This window comes from Peromyscus californicus, unplaced genomic scaffold, assembly GCF_007827085.1.
Source record: "Peromyscus californicus insignis strain IS unplaced genomic scaffold, ASM782708v3 Scaffold_13__1_contigs__length_99412109, whole genome shotgun sequence".
Classification (NCBI taxonomy): domain Eukaryota; kingdom Metazoa; phylum Chordata; class Mammalia; order Rodentia; family Cricetidae; genus Peromyscus; species Peromyscus californicus.
This window is the reverse complement of record NW_026294424.1, coordinates 38,934,818-38,953,461: the sequence shown is the minus strand read 5'-3', so window position 1 is coordinate 38,953,461 and position 18,644 is coordinate 38,934,818. Positions and strand designations below refer to the sequence as shown.

The 18,644-nt window shown below is 40.7% G+C and overlaps 1 protein-coding gene across 6 annotated transcripts in view; it reads right to left on the bottom strand.

The window, feature by feature from the left end:
- Cc2d2a (coiled-coil and C2 domain containing 2A) overlaps positions 1–18,644 on the bottom strand; it is an 83,925-nt gene that overhangs the window by 4,153 nt on the left and 61,128 nt on the right. For all 6 annotated transcript variants that reach the window (XM_052734848.1, XM_052734847.1, XM_052734846.1 and 3 more), the window contains 10 exons: positions 18,011–18,116; positions 16,441–16,550; positions 14,716–14,812; positions 13,354–13,452; positions 11,199–11,375; positions 7,431–7,634; positions 5,306–5,395; positions 3,856–3,969; positions 1,370–1,504; positions 586–708 (listed from right to left, as the gene is read on the bottom strand). In XM_052734848.1, the coding sequence (XP_052590808.1) occupies positions 586–708; positions 1,370–1,504; positions 3,856–3,969; positions 5,306–5,395; positions 7,431–7,634; positions 11,199–11,375; positions 13,354–13,452; positions 14,716–14,812; positions 16,441–16,550; positions 18,011–18,116 (1,255 nt within the window). The remainder of the gene's footprint in view (positions 1–585; positions 709–1,369; positions 1,505–3,855; positions 3,970–5,305; positions 5,396–7,430; positions 7,635–11,198; positions 11,376–13,353; positions 13,453–14,715; positions 14,813–16,440; positions 16,551–18,010; positions 18,117–18,644) is intronic.

Genomic DNA, 18,644 nt, shown 5'->3' with positions numbered 1-18,644 from the left:
TACTATTCCAGTTCTTAAGCTATCTCAGATTGTATTCCTGTGAAAAATCGCATATGTACCACCTTCTGACAGGTAAGAATTCCCGAAAGGCAATGTAAAGCTGGTTTGAAAGGTTTGTGCCATGACAAAAGGGTACTTTATATCACAAATCCAGCTGTTTTCTTATAAGTGTGTGTGTGTGTATGTCCAAACATTTTAACAAAGAATGTTCATGCTTACAAATTAGACTCTACTTGTCAGACTCTGAAGCTAATTTTATGAGCCTTCAGTGGGTTGGACCTGTAGTTTGATTTCATCCTTAACAGTTAGGATCAATTTAGCTATATTTTGTAATTCTGTTTAAGACATGGACTTCCTATATAAAAACTTTCAAATATGTCTAAAATGTGAATACCCGTTTTTCATATATATGAATGTATGCTGCTTCATGTTAATTTGTCTCAAATTAGAAAACTAATGTTTTAAATCTTACATATATTTAGTATACTAAACTAAGAGTAGAATTGAGGGCCAAGGGATAGGTAGTTTTTTCATGTAAAGATTTCATATGACTTTATCCACATATGGCTGTTAATAGAATTATACCTGAACACTGGAAAGGCCAGGATATGGAAGGCTTCGTGAAAAAAAAGATTTCCAAAGTTTGGGCTTTGTGACATCAAAATTTATCCTTAGTGGCGAATCATGGTGTTGAATATTAAACCAAATCTAAAAAAAAGTACATTAGGATATATGTTAGCAGATGTGTATGTATGATACAGGGAGAGGCAGTAAAGGAAGTACATTAGGATATATGTTAGCAGATGTGTACACAGATGTGTATGTATGATACAGGGAGAGAAAGTGAAGGAAGCCAAGATTCACACAGGCTACGTTTTTTTTTCTTTAAAAATTTAAAAATTTTTTAGGTTTTATATGAATTTTACAGTCAGTGATATCAGTTCTCAGTTGTTTTAATCTCTCTCTCTGTCTCTGTCTCTCTCTCACACATACACACACTAACTTTTTTTTTTTTAAATAAGGGAAATCCAATCTTCTCAGGTGACAAATTTGCTTTGACAGAAGGGACTAGGCATTGTAAGCTCTGTTGTGGAAAGCTAACAAGTTAGAGCCAGGACAGAAACTGGATCCTCTGAGTCTAAAAAATTTCTGTGCTGCTTCTGAAGGTCTGATGACTAATTAAACCAAAAGTTTAATTTAAGATTAGTTAAAGTGGACAGTTCTCCCAATCCTGCTAACTTACTTACATTTATATAAATGCTCATTTAAGTATTTGTATTTATACGTTCTTTACCTATATATAAAATATATACATAAATTGGTCAACTTAAAAAACCAAACATATTTAAGAGGAAATGGTAATACTCACATTATCAGGACCAATTAAACAGCCCACACTTTTCAAGGGGCAGAATGTATCAAATTGTCCATAACAATGTCCACTGCAGGGATTCCATATTAAATAATAATTTTTCTCCAAAGTTAGCACATAGGCAGTTGGACCCTGAAAAGAAATAGCCATTAAAATATTTTCCAATTAGAGCTGGAGAGATGGCTCAGTGGTTAGGAGCACTGGCTGTTCTTCCAGAGGACCCAGGTTCAAATTCCAGCACCACATGGCAGTTTACAACTGTCTGTAACTCCAGTTCCAGGGGAACTAACAACTTCACACTAATGAACATAAAATAAAGTTAAATAAATTATTAAAAAAAATATTTTCCAATTAATTATAAAATAATGTCAATAGTAGTTTACAGAATTCTTTTAAAAAAATGGCATGTGTTTTATGTGTGTGCATGGGTGGCTGCCTGAGGAGTTAGAGGAGGGCAACAGATCTCTCAGGCTGTATTCATAGGGTATGAGTTGCCCAAAAAGGGTGCTGAGAACTGAACTTGGGTTCTCTGTGAGAGCAGTATGTATTCTTAACTGCTGATCCATCTCTCCCATCCCAGAAACAAGTCTTCATTTCAGCTGGACCTTTGCTTTCTAAATTTCATGGCTAATGGATTTTAAAATGGGAATAGGTTTTTTACAAAAACCTTGGATTTGGTACTAGTAGAGTGCAGTAATCAAACATGGTACTTTCCTTACCAGTCAGTATATCTTAAGGCTTGCTGAAGAACTCTTGCTTGTGGGCCTCTTTACAGAGCCAGTAAAGTTGCCATTTGAGTGCTGTGGGATGGTCTGTATGTCAAATGTGTTGCTGATTGGTCAATGAATAAATCACTGATTGGTCAGTGGCCAGGCAGGAAGTATAGGCGGGACTAACAGAGAGGAGAATTGAGAGAACAGGAAGCTGCTGGGTGAGGGAGACACTGCCAGCCGCCGTCAGGACAAGGAAGATGTAAAGCACAGGTAAGCCACAAGCCACGTGGCAAGGTATAGATTAATAGAAATGGATTAATTTAAGCTATAAGAACAATTAGCAAGAAGCCTGCCACGGCTATATAAGGCTCTGTGTTTACTTGGTCGGGTCTGAGAGGCTGTGGGACTGGCGGGTGAGAGAGATTTGTCCTGACTGTGGGCCAGGCAGGAAAACATTAGCAACATTTGAGTATCTAGAAGGCTGGTTATGCCAAAGTACTTTTTCAGTTCCTATTAAAGTAACTTACCTTTGGTACACAGTCTATAGTTACATGAACACGTAGATTTGGAAGGATACACATGCCTTCCTACTGGGAATAGTCATATATTATAGATTTTTTTATTCAATGAATATTCATTTATTGCTGATGTGTTGTGAATATCACTCTGTATAAATAAAATGCTGACTGGCCAGTAGACAGGAAGGAAGTATAGGTGGGACAAGCAGAGAAGAGAATTCTGGGAAGTGGAAGGCTGAGGCGGAGAGACGCTGCTAGCCACCGCCATGAGAAGATGTTAAGATACCAGTAAGCCATGAGCCACGTGGCAACTTATACATTAATAGAAATGGGTTGATTTAAGATATAAAAACAGCAAGAAGCCTGCCACGGCCATACAGTTTATAAGTAATATAAGTCTCTGTGTGTTTACTTAGTTGGGTCTGAGCGGCTGCAGGACTGGCGGGTGAGAGAAATTTGTCCTGACCGTGGACCAGGCAGGACTGGAGAAAACTCCAGCTACACTGATGCATAATTTGATGCTCACAAATAGCCTTGGAGTTATGATTTGCTTCAGGTCACAGAACCTTGAGCTCAGGCCCATGAATTGCTTGCCTTGTCTTTTCCTTGTACCAGGTGGTAGGTAACTAATGGTATATAATTCCCAAGGACTCCTAGAGCTTCATGGCTTCTTTCAAACACCACTTTAGATCAGCTGCTTACTATCCACACACACTATTTAACCTTGCCCCAGAATTACCTATTGTGCTTCAAACTTGTTAGTATTTTTCTGTGGGGTAGGAAATACTCTGAAAGTCACCAAGTCTTTAAACTAGTAACTTGTTGACAATAACAGCAAAACGGAGCTGCCAACATATCTTTTTACTGTGTTTCATTTCATCTGGTGTCCCCCCACTGCCTCCCAGATTAATAGCAGTAAAAGAAATAGTGTAAACGGAGAGAATTCCCTTCACCCCTTAGCATAATATTACCAAAGGAGTAAGATTGTGGAGAACATTGATGAAGTAGAATGCATAATAAAAGAACAGCTAAATAGGGGCTGTAGGTGGTAAAATGTTCAGGTTTGCCAAAATTAAAGTGAAGTGTAGGGCCCTGTATGCAGTTAAGCCACTCCATGTGGTATCCATCATGGTTCTCTCTGCCTGTTGTGGTGTCTCTGCCATGTCATAGCAATTAGAAGGACTGTCATGAAAATTAGCCCTGCCCATGAATAACCACACTCTTTTGTTAATAGCACCTTATGTGGCCGTACCTCAGGAATCGCATTGCCCATCACCAGCCATGCCTTCTTACCCAGGGACAGAAAGTAATTGCATAGCAATACTGCATGCTCTTCTTCATCTCCTGCCAGGAGATCAAGAAATTGCTGACGGCAAAAAGAAAAAAGAAAAAAACAAACACGTTATATTGACTGTTTTATTCTAGATTGACCATGCATGCAGGATTTCATTTGCTTTGCAGTTCAGGCTAGTCTGGCACTTGCTATATAGCCCAGGCTGGCCCTGAATGGGCAATATCTAACCTCAGCCTTCTTGTCCCCAGGACTGGGATTAAAGGCATGCATGCCTCATCAAATTAGCTTCTCATGCAAAATTTAATGTCTTAGTTAAGATGAGTGTCTTAAAGTATCAGACATTTTTGTCGCTATGCTGACGATTCTTTAATGGACATCATGTTTTCTTTAGCATTGATGCTGATGGCATGAATATCTAGAATCAATATGATTGCAGTGCGTAGAAACAGTAAATTTCCACTTTAATGTGTATTTGATAGTTCACTAGGGCTAAACATTTTCTAAGTGCATTACATGAACTGACTGACTTATCCCAGAGCGGCTGCTCTCCTATCAGCCTTGCAGATGCTGAAGTACAGAGGCAAAGATCAGGTGGTAACACCTACGAGGTGGCAACCTAGTCCAGCTCTGCTGATATGCAATTTTCTTCTTTGTATATTTTCATGTATCTTCTTGAGAAAGAGACCCCTTGTGGCTCTAACAGCTTTACCTCTAAAAATGCTGAGATTTATGTTGCCAACATGCATTTGGGAGAAAAAAAGGGTAAGTACAACTGATTTTTTTTCAATTTAGGACCTTCCATCCAAGAAAGTTGTGTATGTGAAATTTTATGGAGACATCAGACAACCTGAAATCCAGAAGCACATGAAATATCTGTGGTAATAAAGGTTGGCTCTGCTTCATACCACCCATGATCCCTGACTTAGTGCAAAGAATGTTTGGCATGGCATACCTTAGGAAGTTCACAAATTAAGAAATATACAATTTCTTACTGTAGAATGAGATTTAGACATTTTCTAAACAAAGCTGTGATATTATTAATGTAATATTAGGATAGTTCCTCATCAACACAGGTGAAATGTTATTTCCATTCTCTGTGTGAATAATTCTTCGAAACAATACTTTTTGTTGCGTGTGTGGGGGGTGTTGCTGAGGATCTAACCTATGTCCTTGCACCTGCTAGGCAAACATTTACCACTGAATTGTATCCCCAGCTCTTATTTTCTTTAACTTTTGAAGTTTGATAAAACTGAACCAGGAATAAACTATTTCAGAATTTAGCTCAAACTGCTAACAGATGGCCAAGTAGATTTTTGCGATGACTAATGAATGATGCAATCTAAGATTATGCAAGCCATCTAGCTGATGTGCAGTTAAGGCAGTAAAGCAGCCAGGAAGAAGAACTCACATCGGATGTGCTCCATAGGTCACAGATACCAGCAAAGGAAACAGTATCCGGCAAAAAAGGGATCAAGGACACGTATCGAGCTACCAGTTCCTGTATAAAGAAAATGAACTTTTAATATAACTTCCAATAAGAAAGAAGGCTGCATCCCCATTTAATTTCCTAAAAGAAGCTTCATATATGTGTAGAGGATGAAACTAATGTTCACAAAGTGTTTACTAAATGCATTCATATCTTAATCCTCTCCTGGAGCCATGAAGAAGGTTATCTTATGAAGAAATTAGCACTAGTGTCCCTTTGAAATGTCCTTATTTCACACACTTCTTTTCTCATTTGCATTTCCTTGTTTTTTTTTGAGGTGGGCATGCAAGACTTTCAGAATCATCTTGTACTGTACTTTTCTTAGCCTAGTCCTGAAAGCAGCCATTCATTCTGTCTGCATCCCAGTTGTGGATAAGCATGTGAGCTCTCAGCCATTCCTCACCAGGCCTTTACTCTCCCATTGTGTATTCTAACCCTCTGAAACAGTAACCCCGAGACTCTTTTCTAAGTTTTCTTGGTCATGTTTTGTCACAGCAATAGAAAAGTAACTAAGACAGAAGTTGCTATTAGGGATTGGGCTATTGCTCTTATAGATAGAACCATGTGAGGTATTTTTGGATAGATGTGGAAAACTTTGAACTAGAAAAGTAGTTGAACACTGTAAGCAGAGCTTAAGGGGTCATCCTGCTAGGAGCTTGGAAGAAAAATGGTAGTGTGCTGAGAGTTAAGTCAACTGTGGAGTCCCAACTCAAGAGGCTTCAGAAGAGAACAATATTAGCAACCAGGTTAGATACCCGGTTTTTGTGGTATTTTGGCAAAGCATGGCCTATTTGCTGTTTCCCCATGCCTTAAGTGCTTTCTCCCTTAGCCTTGTGCTTCATCAAAACCCAACTCTAGTCATCATGAGTGACCAGATAACCTGAGAGCAAACACTTTCAGTGTCTTTGCTTTGTTTTCTCTCAGTTCTATCTTAGCCACAACTTTAAAAAATATTGGAATATTTTATTTGTCCATTCTAAACAGTCTTACTGGGAGAAGTTTATGTACATTTACAATTCTAGGAAGAACAAAAATAGCTATTATGAGCACTGAGGATGCAGTTCAGTGGTAGAACACTTCTCTAGCATTCCAGAGGCCTGAGATCAATCTCTACCCACAACTCACAAAGGCCTATTTGGCTTCCTATAGAAACTAATTGTATATAGTGAATTTTATATCTACAAAAGTCATATATGTATATATATATAATACACACACACATATATGACTATATTAAAACTTAGAAGTTGGGTGGTGGTGGTGCTCGCCTTTAATCCCAGCACTCGGGAGGCAGAGGCAGGTGGATCTCTGTGAGTTCAAGGCCAGCCTGGGCTACAGAGTGAGTTCCAGGACAGGCTCCAAAGCTACACAGAGAAACCTTGTCTTGAAAAACAAAAACAAAAACAAACAAAAAAACAACTTAGAAACAATTACTCCCTTTACTAGCCATATCCTCAGAACAGTTATGGTTTATAGTATTCACTTAAAACTGGCTTAATATATATATGGCTTATAGTTTTATACAATTTTATGGTGGGTATGGAGTTTTGAAGCCTGTGGCTGGTACATGTATATTTAATGTCTCAATGAGAGTGCATGTTAGGATGGGCTAAATATTGAAAATACATGTGGTTCAATTTGAAGTCAGTGATGCTTATAGAATTAAGCAGAATATTGAGTAGTTATTTTGCTATAGCAGAAATTGCATGCCTAACACTTATTGAGAATATATAACTAAAATATGTTTATGTATGATTTTGAAAGTTTCATATGTTAATTTTTTAGCACCTAGTATAAAGCCAAGGGTATAGTAAACACTCAATTATTTATAGAAAGGATGAACAAAGGATTATCATCATCTCTAGTACTTTCAGATTTCCCTAAAGACAGATATCCTCGTGGCAATAAGATAGTTTGAATCATTACTTTCATGCTTGATGATCTCTGTGGACTTAGTAGCTTAAGCATCATGAAGTATGGTAACCTGGCAGTACACTGATATTTAAAACGTTTTTTAAACGTCACTGATTGTCTGTGGCACACTCACCGCAGTTGCCTGTGGGTCGTTGGGGTAGACACTGAGGAGCTCCTGAGGAGGGTTTAAAGGCTTGAGAAATCGAGTAATGAACACAGTTTTCCCGCTCATGTCGATGACTGTTGTGAAGCACTGACGCCGTGGGAACCTTAGGGCACATTCTGCTTGAAACTTCTCTGTTGCCTGAAGTAACTTCTCATCTTCCTGGCTATCAAACTTCAAAAAGAAATACTTCATGGGGTGTATATCATTACAGGAAACCAAACAGAAAACATTCGGATTTCACAGGCACCATGAGCTGAATGTGTGGTTTGGAAGGCATGATTAAATGACTTCTTTATAAAGTCATTTTTTTGGTATCTTTGCAGCTTTATTTAATTGTGTTGATAATTTAAGAATTAAAATTATCATTAAGTATATAAGACAGAAAGAAAGTAGTGAATAGGCAAGCCATATGAAAACTATTAGATTAATAAAAAACTATACAAATTAAATGATGAAATACTAATCTGAGTGATGAGCACAAGCAATAGAGTTTTATGTGTGTTTTGATTTAGTCTTTTAAGGGGAAGAGAGCTGGAAATATCCACATCTCAAATGTGGACTGTGTCACAGATTTCTAGCCTAGGGTAGAACTGTCAAGTCAGAAACTAGTGTAATTTTAGAAAAGTGGAAAATTATGGAGCAACGAGGGTATGAAAAAACTATTGAATTCTTTCTTACACCTTTAAATTTATTTATTGAATTTTTCATTTACTCATTCATGTCGCCATTTGAAAAAATTTCCCAAGAGTCTAAAAGATTCCAGACATTCTCGATTAAGAAAATCTCCTCAAGGAATTTCTAGTCTAGAGAGGAACATGGATAAGCAGCCACACAGTTAAAGTATTTGAGCAGATTCTACAGAGTGCTATGGAGAGACCTAAGAGGATGTGGGAGAAGCATCTGCAGGCACAGTCTAGAACAAGAGCTGAGTCAGCACAACTGTTGGCCTTTCAGGGTGGCATGTGTGGCAGAAAACGTCTCAGCTGCTTAGACTCAGATGCTCTATGTATCTTGAAGGCAGGACCTGTGTTTGACCTTTTCCTTCCTATATCTTGTTGCTCAAATCTTAAATAGATCTTTTAATAAAAAACCCGGAGCCAGATATTGGGGTAAATGCTGAAAGATCAGAGAGACAAAGGAACAAGCCACTGCCACATCTCACCTCACCAACTCCACGGATCCTCTGATTGCAATCCTCTGAATCCTCACCTGAAAGGCTCCAGCCGAAAAGCTTTTAGTTCCTGTCTCCTCACATCTTATATACCTTTCTTCACCCAGCTATATTATTTCCCTCTTAGTGCTTGGATTAAAGGCATGTGTGCCCCCCAAGTACTGGAAACATAGGCATGAAATCCCAAGTACTGGGATTAAAGGTGTGTGCTACCACTGCCTGGCTCTGTTTCTTTCCTAGACTGAGTCAATCTCATGTAGTCCAGGGTGGATTTGAACTCATAGAGATCCAGATGGATATCTGCCTCCTGAGTGCTAGGATTAAAGCTGTGTGCCACCACTTCCTGACATCTATGTTTAAGCTAGTGGCTTGTTCTGCTCTCCGATCTTCAGGCAAATTTTTATTAGGGTACACAATATATCACTACAAAACCTGGCACCTAATACGTACATGCTGGCATCTAATCATTATCAAGTCACTAATATGCATTTAAGACACTAGCACTTGAAGGAGAAGCATGCTGTCTGTGATCTGAGAAGTGCCATGGGAAGGCCAAATATTACAGGAATTTGCATTGTTTCTCCTGAAGCAATTTGGATGGATCAGGTTTATCGAAAATGCAATTTAGAAGATTCTTAAGTGGTTCAGTCCTTTGACCTGTCAGCTAATGAAACATTTTCAGAAAACAGAATGAGTTCATCCTGCCTTTGAATGGTCAGTTGACCTCAACTGACTAGAAATAACTGTTAGAAAGAAATATCTGCATTGCCTCTCTAAGAAACAGTCATGGAAAGTGAAGCTGAGCTCCCAGCATGCAGGAGACATTTAAAGTCAATGAAGTCACTTGCTGACAAATATAATGGCAAAGGGGCCAAAGGCATTCTTTTGTTTTTTTCTATACTAGTGGTTGCACCCAGGGCCTCACACACGCTACACACATGGCTGGACATTTTCTGCGACTCTACAGGCATCTACAGTTCATTGCCAAGGGATTACACATACACTGGGACCCAGCACCTGTTCCCTGGAGGCAGTGGACAAAAGCAGCTAGTAAAAACATAGCTATCAATCTATGGATTATAAAACAAGACACTCAGTACCTTCTTAACCATGCCACTCATCTACCACAGGCAACAGAAAAGAAATGACAGGAAAACAGCATTAACAACCTGTTTTAAAGACTTTTTAACCTAAACATTGTAAAGTTAGGGATGTTAAAGTTCAGGGTTGCTACTGTTCAAAGGGAAGGGCCATTTCTCATAATTGAATGCATCAGATACACGTAAAAGTTGTAGTTAGTGGAAGACCATTTCCAAGCTGTGGTCCTGGTGTTTCAGGTTGAGAGCCTCTCTTTCTTGAACAATGTGTAGGGGAATCATGTGGGGCTTTCTACCATTGCATTTGTAGGATATCGGGAGCCTGTCAATCAACTTGTCTGCCATGTCAGAGGTCAATGGAAAATGCATACAGCCATAAAGGGGCAGTGAAATGTCACCAAAGGCAGCAACAAGTTGCCAGGTTAACTTTGAAGTCACAATACTGCCCTTAGTCTGAGAGCATTTGTGTGTGGACATGCTTGTTGTTTTTCTCCTGAGCTTGCACCTAGAGATAGACATTCAGAAGATTTCCCTTTCTGAAAATGATCTGACATGAATCTGTGCTGTTTTCTTGACAACTTTGGCTTTAGCAATGAAGCTTAGGACCTGAGATTACTTCTTAAGTACATTTGAGCTTCCATTAATCCTTCCTTTCCTGAGTAGGCATTGCTGATGGGCTATACACGTAGTATTTTTCTCTGCTAAACAAGCTGAAAAACTCAGAAGCGGGCTCAAGTTTCCATCCCCATTTCAGACTTAATGACAACTGGAAACCCAGGGGTCCATATGATAAGTTACATAACACAATAACTTGAAAGTTAAGTTTATATATGCATGTAAGCATGGTAGACTTTGTTGTTGTTTTGAGACAGGTTCTCACTTACGTAGATCAGTCTGGTCTCAAACTCACGGAGATCCACTTGCCTCTGCCTCTACCTCCCTCTCCTGGAATTAAAAGTGTGCACCACCATACCTGCTACATCATAAACTGTTTTCTACAGCTATTTAAGATGCATATTTTTTCTCATAAAGTGCCTTGTAATCTCTGAAGGTCATCTGAGTATGACTGTGACCTGACTGAATGCATAGTACAGCTGGGAGCTGAAGTCAAAGATGGAAAGGTTTCCTTAGCATGTGTGCCAGTAAATGGCAACTAGCAATCTGATTTTCTAATTGTCATACTCCATTTTATTCATGTGGAACACATTGTTCTAAAAGCAGAACATGTTTATATTTGTCTTGCTTTCCTAAAAGTTTGTGTTGATGATTGCCTTAACTACGAGGTTGTGAAGGGTAAATGCACATGTCTGTCCATTGCCACCTTAGGTCCTAGTTGAAAGCATAATGAATGGATATTAAAGGAGGAGAACTTCTGTTTATACAGTCCAAAGTTTATAAATCCATAGCCTAGCAAGCATGTCTTAGGCTTCAGCATCCACGGTGGCTTTCCAGATTGTACCCCATTACCTTTTCTCGAATTGGTTCTCCAGGAACCAGTTGAGGCTCAATGGTAATAAACAGGGTGATGTAAGAGCCTTCACTCAGGCTTCGGGCAGAATCAAAGGCTCGTTCCATAATAATGTTTCGCTCCTTACTATATCCCAGAAGAACTGGAGGGATGTCTATTTTAAATGTGCCATCAATCTGTGAAGAAAATATGACGTGGTAAGCACTGTGATGATTTTGTAACAAGTTCAAAGGGAAGGGCCATTTCTCATAATTGAATGCATCAGATACACGTTAAGCTTGGTCAGGTTAGAATCCCTAAGTTCTCAGCAGGAAGGGCTCTCTGCTTCCCTGACTTTCCTTTGTTTGCTAGAGCATGCACTGGTCATGAATGTTTCCTGGGTTCAGATCTTGTCTTAAACTCCCAGTACTTCAGCTGCCTCATTTGTAAGAAGAAAAAAAATAACAGGACCTGATTTGCAGGACTGTGGTGAGCAGGGAATGAGCTAAAAGATGTAAGGGACTAAGAACAATATCCAGTATGTGGTGCATGCTCATTGGCTGGCAGCCTTCCCCTTTTCTGATTTCCCAGCATTCCTTCTCTGTCTTTCAGAATCTTACCAGTGTTTCAAGGCTTAGGTCTAGTGTCATCTCAGAACTGCTTTGCTCTCTGTATATCCTCATATAGAGCTTGTTCCTTTCATTAATGTTTGAGCATAGTCTGCTTGACTTTAGTAGTGTGTATTTGCCATAGTCTAGATATTTGCTCTGCAAAAAGGGACTATTACCTCCTCTTGTGTCATCTTTCTCTGCTTTATAGCTGTGGTTTTTGTTTTGTTTTGTTTTTGAGACAGGGTTTCTCTGTGTAACAGCCCCAGTTGTCTTGGAACTCACTTTGTAGACCAGGCTGTCCTTGAACTCACAGAGATCCACCTGCTTCTGCCTCCCAAGTGCTGGGATTAAAGGTGTGCATCACCATTGCCCAGCTATAACTGTGTTTTTTAAAGGTAGTACACACATAGCAGACATGCCTCCAGAGGTCATGAGTTCCTGCGGGGTGAGCTGTAAGAGAATGGGTGCTGCTGCCACAAAGCAAAGGAGCTCTACACATAATGATTTCTAAATAACCTCCAAACCTGAGATTCAACAACCGTCAAACATTACAGACAGCTTTACTTGTAAGATAGTATGCTCTTATTTTTCTTTTAAAATCTACTAAATGGGGGAATATAATTCTCATGGTAAGCATATCACTAGACTGTCCCTTTGTCATAGGGAAGATTGCAATTCCAGTTTATGCTTGACAGCCAACCTAAGGCTCTTAGAATAGAGGTTTGGTTTGAGTCTTTTGCTGGAAACCCTGTGGTCTAGGCAGCATCTGCTCTGTGTAGCTATCACAGTAGCACATAGTTGCCTATCAGCATGGAGTTAATGGTGGGATACTGAAGAGATTCCAGAGTCTTCAGCTGCCTCAGTAGAGTTACAAAGTTAGAAAAGAACTGTCAACCTCATGGATCTATTAAGCTGAACTGTTATGTTTGCAAAAGGGTGTCTTTGTCAAGCATGCCTGTGTTAATGATTTTTCATGTTTTTTTTTTTTTTTTTTTTTTTTTGGTTTTTTTTTTTTTTTTGGTTTTTCGAGACAGGGTTTCTCTGTGTAGCTTTGCGCCTTTCCTGGATCTCGCGCTGTAGCCCAGGCTGGCCTCGAACTCACAGAGATCCGCCTGCCTCTGCCTCCCAAGTGCTGGGATTAAAGGCGTGCGCCACCACCGCCCGGCATGATTTTTCATGTTTTAAATAGTGCACACTTTGAGAAATATTGATAGAATGTACTTGATAAATTGGGCTGTCAACTGCCCTGTTTCCTTCAAGTTACTTTCAGGCGTCCATCCACTCCACTTTCATCATTTTGACAACTTTCACTTTGTCCCATAGTCTTTCCTTCTGTTTAAATGTTTTAAAGTTCTTAGATTCAAGTAGTCATACATTAGCTATTAACTCAAAAGAACAGGAGTTATGAATATATCATTAAGTAATGGAAGATCAATGACTTGATGTAGTGATTTTTATTTTTTCAAGCGCTGTGCACATACATTTTCACAGGTTTCAGAATTTAATAGGAAGAATGGATAGAGATGTTTCCTAGTTACATGTAATTCTGACTTTTGTTACTTACCCTTGCTTGGAAATAGATAGTACTAAATGGGATTTTCACACATCCTAACCAGTGTCTCTCAATACGGGTATGGATTCCACTTCCTCTTTCACGGTCATCCTAAAGAAAGCAGGAGAAGTAATAATTATTTAAGAACTTCAGGCATTTACATTTGTGTCTCTCTCTGTCTCTCTGTCTCTGTCACTCTGTGTGTTTGTGTGCGTGTATGTGCATGTGAATGGGTATGTGTAGCAGGCTTTCTTTTGGGCCACCAACCAGCTGCCAAATCATGACACAGAAACTTATTATTAGTTATGAATGCTCGGCCTTATCTTATACTTGTCCCACTAGCTCTTATAACTTAATTTAACCTGTTTCTCTTCATCTACATTTTGCCTTGGTTTTTTTTTTTATCTTCTTTCATTCCGTATTTCCTATTCTGTGTCTGGCTGGCTGGTGGCTGGCTGGCCCCAAGTGTCTCCCTCTCTTTCTCCCTTGTTCTCTCTTCTCTCCTTTAAGCCTAGTTTCCTCCTACTTATTCTCTCTGCCACCTCTCTCTCTACTGCCTAGCTATTGGCCATTCAGCTTTTTATTAGAGCAATCAGGTGCCTTAGGCAGGCAAAACAATACATCTTTACATAATTAAATGCAGCATAAACAAATGTAACACATCTTTGTCTAGTTAAAGTAATATTCCACAACAGGTATGTATGGGTGTTCTTGACTGTGCTATGCATATGAATACCAGAAATCGATGCCAGTATGCTTTCCCTTTTTTCCCCTCTTTTTCTGCCAGTATGTTTTCCATACTTGCTTCTCTACCTTATTCTTTGAGTTTGGGTCACTCATTGAATAGGAGCTTCCTGTTTCGACTAGACTAGTTAGACAGCAAACCCCAGGATTCTCTACCCTCAAGCAGGTGCATACCATCCCACTTGGCTTTTACGTGTGTGCTAGGACTCCAAACTTGCATCCTCATGCTTGCACAGTGGGCATTCTACCTACTGAATCTTTCTCCAAGGCCCCCATGTAATTAATTCGCAGGTAAGAAAGCAGCAAGATTTTAGCTGAAAGCATGTGGGTTAGGTTCAGACATTTAAGTTTGCCACCCTAGGAAAGTCAACTTCTCTGAACATAAGTTTTCTCATTGTTAGCCAGAGATATAATAACTTGCTTCATAGAATCACTCTGGAATTGAATAAGACAGCGTGTCTAAAGCAGTCAGCACAACCCTGGAACAGGAAATACTCCGCTGCAAGTAGAATCGCCATTCTTCTTCCTTGTCCTTTCCCCACTTTCCCCTGTGCTTGGGGCGTAAACGATGGTAGAAGATAGGAAAATGAACGCAGAGTTCTGATGACTCCCTTAAAACTGACAACTTACCTCCAGGATATCATACAGCACTTCATCGAAAATGTTAATGTACACGTCATCCTTCACTGACTGTAAGCTGGCTGTGCTGTAGTCCCCATTCGGGGCCCTGTGAGAGAGCACATGAACAGAGACCGTGAAAACAGGCCAAACAGGTACTATGAATGCTCAGTGTCAGTGCTTGAAAAATACCGAGCAGGAGCACGTGCAGTCCTTTTATCCCAAGGATCTCTTTTTTTTTTTTTTTTTTTTTTTTTTTCGAGACAGGGTTTCTCTGTGTAGCTTTGCGCCTTTCCTGGATCTTGCGCTGTAGACCAGGCTGGCCTCGAACTCACAGAGATCCGCCTGGCTCTGCCTCCCGAGTGCTGGGATTAAAGGCGTGCGCCACCACTGCCCGGCCAAGGATCTCTTAACAAGGATATAGGATACACATTTTCCTTTTTATTTATTTATTTATTTATTTATTTATTTATTTATTTATTTATTTATTTATTTATTTATTTTTTCTTTTTCTTTTTTTTTTTTTACTTGTGTTGGTGTTTTGTCTACAAGTATGTCTGTGTGAGGGTGTTGGATCTCCTGGAACTGGATTTACAGACAGTTGTGAGCTGTCATGTGGGTGCTGGAAACTGAGCCAGGGTCCTCTGGAAGAGCAGCCAATAAGAGCTGCTTAACCTCTGAGCCATCTCTTTAGCCCCTAGAATATACATTTTTATTACACACTCCAATGGGACTGGTTCTGAACTTTGGGTTCTGCAGATCCAAACACTCTATTGGTTTATGCTGGTAGATACTATATTCCCCAAACTCTTGAGAGAAACTGGCCTGTCAGGGCCTGAGTTAGCTCTGGGGATGGCTACAACATCTCCAGCCAACACCAGAGGTATGGCCTTTCTAAGCACCTTGGTTCCAAAGGTGCTCCATCCAGAGGGCCCACCTCCGGTCATGAACTTCCTGCTAGACTATGGCTGGAGGAATGACAGGTGCATCTCCTCACTTTCTCACATGGAAGTCAAACAACACAAGGGTGAGAATCCTTTCCTAGACCAGGCCCATGACCATTACCACGCCCATGTAAACATGTCCCTCTACAGCCAGGCCAGAGACTGGGGTATCACACGGTTGAAAATCTTCATCTGCTTTTCAGTTTCTGATCTTTTGCCTGTGTTACGTATAATAGTGGTGACTGTGTCCTCTTTTGACCTAATTACTTCTAATTTCTACCCTAATTTGTTTTTCATCCTAAGGACCTCTCGCACAAGGACAGAGAATACATGTCACACCTACCGCCTAAGCCTTTAAGCTATCTCCCCTCTTAAGGGTTTTAATTTCTTCTTCACGAAAGTAGAGGGTTAATTTAGGTCATCTCAGGTCCTAAACTAATAAAAGCCTTTGGCCTATAGGAAGTCAGAACTGGAGGAAAGTAGACCGTTCCAATAGCGACCATGATTTCACTCTTTTTGTTTTGTTTTTCTTGAGACAGCTACTTACTGTGTAGCTCTGGCTGGCCTGGAACTTGCTATGTAGACCAGGCTGGCCTCGAACCCACAGAGATCTACCTGCCTCTGCCTCCTGAGTGCTGGGGTTAAAAGCGTGTGCCACCACACCGGCAACCTCACTCACAGAGCAGAGCCAGCTGTGGGCATTGAGAAGCAGGTTCTGGCTCCATTCCTTCAGCCAGGGTGCTTTCTTTGGCTTGAGCCCTTCCAGTGTCGTACAGAGGAGTGTTCCATTTACCTGAATGGAAGTTCAAGTTCTTCGTTCCAGCTGGGATTTGGTCCTTCAGCTGTAGTGGTGTGGCAGATTGTTCTTTGGAAAGAGACTTCTACGAAAGGACGGACTAAGACCTGAAAGTCAAGAGCAAACCCCAAGTGTGTAATGATTAGTTATTCTGTTCTTGACAAAGGATCTATGCTTATCACATACGTCACTATTTTCTATCTTAGGCAAAGGAGAGCATGCTTATTAAATAGTATTTTTCAGAAGAAAATGAAACAGGAAGTCTGTCCAGGAGTTTATAGGTAATCTTTCCTTTCTTTCTTTTTTCCTTTTGGTGAAAAGTAAAAAAGAGAGATTTCTTCAAGGTCACATGGGGAAGAGGGACAGAGAGATCCAGTGACCACCTCTCAGTCCGTCTTTGGGATCTTGAGGTAAGGGTGGGTTTAAATAGAAAAGAAGATACAGGTGCAGCTAAGCTGCACTGGCCAAGGCTGGTCTGCTGCCACTGCTGCCTGAGCCCCAGAGCTCTCCTTGCAGAGCAAGGGTGACTGTAAGTTGTAAATCTCCAGGAGACAAGTTTCTCCTCTGATGTCCCCAGTGCTCCAGCCATTTCTTGCGGGAGGCTGGTGTCTCATTCACACCAAGCTGGGTTTAAACTCACTATGGAGCTGAGGATGATGTTGAACTTTGTTTTTAAATATATATACGTCTCCCCCATCTTTAATCCCCCCACCTGGTAAAACCTGTATTTGCAGAAAGTCACCCCCTCTGCTGCATCCTGGAATCTGATGGCCTGGGGCTGAGCCCCTTCCCCTTTCCTTCATTTCTATTGTTATTCTTTTAAAACTAGTCAGTCTTTAAAGACTGGGAGTGGGGGAAAGCCATAGTCACCACCTGTGTTAGAATAAAAACCAGATGGACTTCCTGCCTCAGTGTGTTCCCTAGCCTCTTGGCTTCTGGTGCACTTATTTTGCAAAAGAAATTGCCTTTCTAGACTATTTTCAGTTTGTATGTTTGTTTGTGCTATACACACCAAGATTATTCTTTGTTCCTAACATTTTGAGGCAGGGTCTCACCGTGTAACTCTGGCCGGCCTTGAACTCTTTATGTAGACCAGGGTGGCCTTGAAACAAAAACCACTTGTCTCTGTCACCAGAGTGCTAGGATTAAAGGCATATGCCTGCATATTTATTTTTATTTTATGTGTACGAGTATTTGTCTGAACCAAATGTATGCCTGGTGCCCCCAGAGGCCGGCCAGAAGAGGGCATCACATCCTCTGGAACTGGGGTTACAGACAGTTGTGAGTTGCCAGGAGGGGAATAGAACCTAGGACCTCTGTAGGAGCAGCCAAGTATGCTTAACTACTGAGCTGTCTTTCTAGCCCCTGACCTTGAACTTCTGATCCTCTTGTTTCCACCTTCCAAGTGCAAGGACTATAGTTTATACAATGCCAAGGATCTAACCCAGGGCCTTGTGAATGCTAGACAAACACTAAACCAACTGAACTATAGACAAGGCCCTTAAAGGCAACTCTTAAAGACGTACAGAACAGGATTCAAAGCAGAAACCCAGCCTTGTTCTCTCACCTGGCCAAGGGGGTAATCTGTGCTGTGCACTGGACTGTGTGTGCTGGGGGAAGCAGTTTGCTTTTCACTGAAAGTCCTCGAAGATCTCGAAGGCTGCTGAAACTTGCTAGGAGGGAAAAGGGATGAAAGGGGTAAATGACAAAGTCTGTCTACTGGGATGGTTCCTTTGAAGATGTGAGGTGCTGGTAGCTCTCATAGTGGCCATTGTCTCTAAGCTTGTTGACATCCAGAAGACTTTGAGTATGCGCTGCTCCATCCTGGGGCACCTTAGGATTTCCAAGGCCTCCCCCAACTTCTCTTCCCAAGCCTGCATGTATCTCTGGGAGCAGAGGAAAGGGTATATTGTCCTCTCCTTCACTCTCACAGGTGCCTGAGTCATGGTGAACCCCAGACCCTCTCTGCAGCTCCTTATGGCTCCCTTTCACTGTATCAATAGATGTTCTGTAACAGGATGAAGAATTAGTAAAGAAAAAGGGCAGGTGCTGAAGAGATTCCAGGGGGTAAGAGCTCTTGCCACACAAGCATGGGAATGAGATGTGGATCTCAGCACCCATATAAAAAGCTGGGCATGACTGTTCATGCACTTGTAACTCCAGCACTGTGGGAAGGAGAGACAGGAGGGAAGCTGAGAGCT